General features: G+C 36.1%; 1 protein-coding gene across 1 annotated transcript; it reads left to right on the top strand.

Annotated features, from left to right (window-relative positions):
* Positions 1 to 592: 592 nt before the first annotated feature.
* On the top strand, positions 593 to 2,834 carry LOC115918344 (dephospho-CoA kinase domain-containing protein-like). The gene is made up of 3 exons (XM_030974410.1): positions 593 to 1,357; positions 1,881 to 1,968; positions 2,212 to 2,834. Exons 1-3 carry the CDS (start codon positions 1,324 to 1,326, stop codon positions 2,489 to 2,491), a joined length of 402 nt encoding a protein of 133 aa, XP_030830270.1. The 5' UTR covers positions 593 to 1,323; the 3' UTR covers positions 2,492 to 2,834.
* The last annotated feature ends 3,532 nt before the right edge of the window (positions 2,835 to 6,366 follow it).

Here is a 6,366-nt window from a genome sequence, read left to right on the forward strand (position 1 = left end):
CGTCATTTGTCCGTTGCGTCTTCACCAACCTGAAGACTCCTACTATGCGCGAATGCTGAGCAAAATATCTTGAGCTAATTTCTCGAGCTTGAGTTTTAAGTTTCGAGGTGATGAAGACGCGATTTGTAACTTCAGGATTATTTCCCAAATCAGAAAAAGCGGGCAATCTCAAGATGATGAAGACGGGCCTACTTGCTTATGTAATTTGCAGTCTACAGAAGTAGAAAGAAGATACCATAACCGTTTGATGGAATGAAGCGCGCTACAATCGATACAGGCTTTCTTAATTCACGATAATTTCAAAGTAAATTTTTAGGGTTTGGGTGGGGAGTATTAAAACTTGCATGCATGTCCTTGACATTGATTTGCATGGTTTGTTCAGTATAAACAATCTTCATACAGTGGAATTTCGTCATAACAAGGTCCTTGGGACCAAGGAAATTACCTTGTTATACATGTATCAGGAATCTTATTATCTATCGGGGTAAGAAAACGGAAGTATTTAAAGAGCTGGGACTAGCAAAATCACCTTGTTATATCAGAGCGCTTTATACTAAGGTTCCACTGTAGTTGCTAAAATATACTGATACACTGCCTGCAAAGAATGGTTGAAAAGCAAGAAACTTATTTTAGTGAGTACAAACAAAAGATATTTTTTGAAAATAGTTTGAAGTAATATGAAATTGATAGAATTCAGTCTGATAAAAAAATGTTCATGAGAGTGTTAATATTTATAACTCCACTTTTGAACTTGTCCTGGCCATTGATAGCCCTGAAAAATAAGAAGTTAAAATGTATTGCTAAAAGTGAAGGAGCAGATAGGAAATGTATTGAGAAAAAAGAAAGTTTTTAAGAATTTAATTTGAAACGATCACGTATAGAATTGTTTGTGGAAATATATATATTATTGAATGTGCCTGGCTTCAAAGAGGTTTAAAAATAGATTTTTTGTGAAAATTTTAGCACTGTATTGTAGAAAATCAAACTACAGCAGGGATATAAGGGCTTATCAATTGAAATCCCTGTGTAATAAACATATAGTCCTGCAATGTTAACAGTAGGGGCCGGGGGCCAGCGGGATGAGCTCCAAGTACATCACCCTTTGACAGATATCGTTGATCTAAGCGATCCATTCGTAATATCCTTTGCACAGTTGTGCAACCTGGTAAACCTGCATTGAAGCGGATTGTCCGTCATTTTGGCAAGTCGGTTCTTCGAGACGATGGGACGCTGGATAGAGCCAAGCTTGGATCCATCATATTTGCTGATTCTGAGAAACGGAAGATACTGAACCGCTGCACCCATCCCTACATACAACGGACGATGCTCTGGGAAGTCCTGACAAGCTTTCTCTCTGGTAAGTTGGTGGAATTTGGACAGTAATCCAAACTTTATATCAAGTTGCACAGAGTGAAAGAAGAGACATACCGGTAAATAAAACTTGCTATGGTATCGGAGAAGACGTAAATGAAACTTGCCCCAAAAATGATCAAACAACTCTGAAGATGTATGAAGGCAGAAATAAATGTCAATATTTTTAGATTGGTGTTATGTAAAAGCAGTAAATCACATTTTTATTTTGTTTTTTTGTAAAGAATGAAAGTATCGGTACATGTATTAGCAAACTCTAGGAACATTTCAGTTTTTTATATGATATAAAGGGCATGCTTCAAAACATAAGGCCTTGATGTTGAAGTTGAGATCGGGACCCTGTCTTATAAAGAGTTGCTATCGATCACTCTCCCATCGCTTATGTCTATACATGTAGCTATGATTGATATCAATCACAAATAAATTGTGAGTAATCACCACTGTTTATAAGACGGGGGCCCTGACAGCCTTTTATGAATATGTTCTTTGTGTTCATTCTGATCATGTAGGACACCATTATGTGATCTTGGATGTCCCTCTGCTCCTAGATGGAAGTGCTCTGAGAAGGTTCATCAAATATGTGCTTGTGGTGTATTGGTAAGTACCGGTACAATGCTTTCATGTATAAGAGAAACCAGAAGTTAAGATGGAAAAGGGGGGGGGGGTAGCTTGTTGTTCAGTGAACATGTGAAATTCTTTTACAGCAAAGGGAAGACAAGCACATTTAAAACGAGTGATGCAAAGGGCAGCATTGTTTTCTGTATAGTCCATTACAAATGAATTGAAATGCGAAGTGAATCATTAATTTGCTATGCATTTTAATTTTTTAATTGTATACAGCGATGAAGCGACTCAGCTGGATCGTCTAATGTCTCGCAATGATCTAACCCAAGAGGACGCCCTTCAAAGAATCAACTCGCAGGTTCCACTTGAGATCAAGAAGAAACAGGCCGACTTTGTGATCGATAATAACGGAAGCTTGACTGCCACAAAACAACAAGTACTCGAACTATACGAGAGATTAGAGGGTTCATACGCACACTGGAAATTGAGGTCATTCTTGTTGGGGAGTTTAGTTCTTCTTGGGGGTGGTGCTTACAAGTTATATTCATTCCTATGAACTTTGGGGATAAAAAGCATATTGAAATGATGGTCCCTGTGTTAAGTCTATGGGAATGAAAAAAATCAATAGCCAATGGGTTAAGATTTAAAGATACATGGGAATCTCTTTATGAAGGACACCGTTTGAACCAATATACAAATAATTCATGTATGCGAGTGCTTTATTGAATATGCACTGCACGCAGGTTAAGTCATAATGGGGTAATGAACGAGACTTGTCTAGATCATTATCCGGTTTATAGCAGTGCATCATATCGTAAAGAACTCCATAGATATAAACTCATTATTTGCAGTTTGTTTGTTCCACATTTACATCAAAAAACGATTTTTAATTCTTTTTCTTATACCGGAGTGTTGGCTCAGTCAGTAGAGCGTCCGCCTCACAACCGGGAGGTGAAACCCCGGCCGCGTCATACCAAAAGACGTTAAAAGATGGGAGTTGTTGCTACCTTGTTAGGCGTTCAACATTAAGGGATAGAGCAACGTCGATCTGGCGCTGCTCAGTGGCTGCCGGGCTATCGATCAATTGGGCAAAAAGAATTTCCGTTTCGGTTTAATAAAATTTGGAGTGGACTATTAGGCTATTATTATTATTATTATATTATTATAAAAGTGTTTAAGCGTAGATTACACCAAAAAAAATTAAAGATTTCAAATCAAGTATAATGAACGGAAAATAGGTACTTTTCGAAATATATAGATATATGACAGGCAAGGTAAAACAATGTGAAATGTGGGAAGCCTAAATCAAAAGCATAGCTTGCATGTGAATAGGCTCCCGTTCTGAGTAACACAATATAGTAGTTCTAAATTTAAAAGGTATTATAGGAGGCGAAAACAAGTTTGTATATCTTGTAGAATGTGATTCAGATGTATGATTTAGGAAACATCTTCAGAGAAAAATTGAATTTAAGGATATGCAAATCAATATTTATATAGTGTTGTATGACCTTGAGTAGGATACAAGGGTATATCCAACAAGCTGATGAGAACATTTCACGAATCAGCATGATGAGTGAAATATTCTCAAAGCGAGAGCGATACACATTTGTATCTCATGAAAGGAAAGCCATTCAACTTAAAGGTAAAGACCAGTATTTGAAACGCCCCAATTTCAAAAAATGAAATGGAAGCTCTCATTACCAATCATGTGAAAGAATATGTTTTGACTAATACATGATGATAAAAAATTTGCTGGGAAACCGCCTACTAATTCATATATTTGGTAAATTTGTTTCTCTCATGGTCTGTGAGAGATATAGGGTAGTCCCATATACATCTTTCCGTGTATAGTGCTTGTAACTTTACGAAGAATGGGCCAAATTTCTTATCATTTTGATGATTCCAGAACCTTGCAGATGCTAGATGATCAACCTTTTCTGATCGATTCCACAACGTTTCTTTCACAATGCAATCGCATGACCATAACTGGTCTTTACCTTTAAGTATAATTACTAATTGTATGAAACCTATTACCTCAATAAATCATTATGTTTTTGTAATTAAATTTAATTAATTAATTTCAGGGATTAATTGTTGTTGGTGCTCACCCAGGCATTTTCCAAGGGCTTCTCGCATACATGCACATCCATTGTTTTGACCTTTGTGTATTTAAAGGGGGTATTCACCGTTTTTACGCGTTCACGTACCCCAAACCATGAGATGCCTCGACAAAACCATTTGGCCTTTTTTTTTTGGTCCCTATTTTCATTTTCTTATATATTGCAAGTACTTATTTATAATATATATCTCTTTGTATTGTTTTATCGAAAATGGAAATGAAAATGGAAATGATAAAATGGATTGAAATTAATTCCAGGAATCATGCGCAAAGCGTTATGCTACTGGCACAAAAGTTTGTATGAACAATAATTTTGTACGAATCTCCGTTTTTCCATTGTCTTCCCGAATTTACATTGTCTGAAAATCGTTCGTACGGCGTTCATAGCAGTTCATAATGGCATTTGTGACCGAGGCTTAAGATACACCGATTTTTCAGTACTTGTAAAAGGTTTGTTAAAAGAAATCATGAACTATTAATATTATATGCAATGCCATGTGTCATCATTCAAGTAATACAAAATAATTTATTTTTGATACCTGAAATATTGTCTTGTTGTCCAAATCAATGTGTTGGTACAGATATATGTATGTGTGTACAAGGCAATATGAATGCTGCTTCTTTCTATAGCCCACCCCCTCTTTGTCTCTCTCTCTCATTGTCTCTTTATCTGTCTTTCTGTCTGTCTCTTCCTCTCTCTCTTTATCTGTCTATCTGTCTCTCTCTCTGTTTCTCTCCAGTCATAACCATATCTATCTATTGTATAAGATCGAGATAGAGCCGTAAACAAGGTGTGGAAGAGAGTGATTAAACTTTATATAAAATGTGGAAATGTGCTATCCATCTCTTTCCCTCTTTCTCTCTCTCAGCCTTCTCTCACTATATCCATTTTTCTTGCACTCTTTCACCCTCTGAGACTTCTGATTTTTCTCACTTTCAATTAGGCATACCTTAACCATGTGCATAATTGTATAAGATGAAGTTTGAGCCATGAATTAAAGTGAGTGTGGAAGAGTGATTTAACTTGGTACTAAATGTTTATTTAGTTTATCTATTGGTGTGTGAGAGATAAACGCACATGTGCGTATAGTCCCATATACATTTTTCTGTGTACAGTGCTTGTAACTTTACAAAGACTGGGCCAAATTTCTTATCATTTTGATGATTCCAGAACCTTGCAGTACCCAATTGATCAACCTTTTCTGATCGATTCCACGTTTCTTTCACAACGCAATTGCATGACCATAACTGGTCTTTATCTTTAATTGAAGTTCTTTGAAATTGAAAACACAGACAAGCACATGACTGATCAGCTGTAACTATGGTTCGGAGCCATATTGGCTTTTACTTCCACAAGCTTGCATTGTAAATTTGTAATGTAGCCAAATTTATGCATACCGGTATGTCTTTGTGACGAGTCTTGGAGAATGTACCTCAAAAGTCAGAATTCAAATGGAAACATTAGTCGTTGCTAGGTAGGACAAACATCATGGCTCGCCCTACCTAACAACATGTAATATATGCAATTTGCATTCTGACAAACAGGTGAATGAAATATATTGTATTGAGGCACAAGTAAAAATTTGGTTACATTACGAAAATTTCCTATTGCAAAAATGTACACATACCACACACTTTTTAATTTTTCAAGAATAGGAATGTTACTATAAAGGAAAATTTGCTCTAAACGACAAAATCAGATTCGCATATAATGTTTTAATTGCACCTAAATTATATCCTTGCCCTTGCAGAATATTACAACTTCATTGCACTTCGTTTCAATCAGAACAAGAACATCATCATATTATCACATATCAATAGAAATATGATGTATATTAAACTTTTAGGATACTTCTTTAAAGATGAAAACAAATGCATGAACAAAATTATATACAAATACATATTCATTAATGACCAAGTAATACGGTACCCCTTGATGACTAATACACATGTATGATGACTGCAGAATCATACAATGTATGAAAAATCAAATATTTGAGTTGATATTTAAGGCTACAAATGGCTCTCCATAATTTTTAAGTCCAACTTAGAGTTAAGTTCAACTTAGGATCTTTGTGAAACACCCCCCTGCACATGGAAAATGATATACCGGGGGGTAATTATACTTGTATACAATAGTCAGCATGATATACAGAGAATTATGACAAAGAATATTCTAGTGAAAGCTTTGGTAATAGGGAGGACTCACAATTAACAGCCCCCCCCCCCCCCCCCCCCAACACCAGCTTTTTTTTGTCCACTTTTTCTCATAATGTTGAGTGCAATCAACTAATCACTGGCGTTGTGGATTG

The sequence above is a fragment of the Strongylocentrotus purpuratus genome, unplaced genomic scaffold, assembly GCF_000002235.5.
Source record: "Strongylocentrotus purpuratus isolate Spur 01 unplaced genomic scaffold, Spur_5.0 spur5_contig_866, whole genome shotgun sequence".
In the NCBI taxonomy this organism is placed as follows: Eukaryota; Metazoa; Echinodermata; class Echinoidea; order Camarodonta; family Strongylocentrotidae; genus Strongylocentrotus; species Strongylocentrotus purpuratus.

Coding starts and splice junctions, on each gene's coding strand:
- LOC115918344 (XM_030974410.1), top strand. CDS start 1,324: ATGCTCTGGGAAGTCCTGACAAGCTTTCTCTCTG. Junction 1,358..1,880: donor CCTGACAAGCTTTCTCTCTG/GTAAGTTGGTGG, acceptor CTGATCATGTAG/GACACCATTATGTGATCTTG. Junction 1,969..2,211: donor TATGTGCTTGTGGTGTATTG/GTAAGTACCGGT, acceptor AATTGTATACAG/CGATGAAGCGACTCAGCTGG.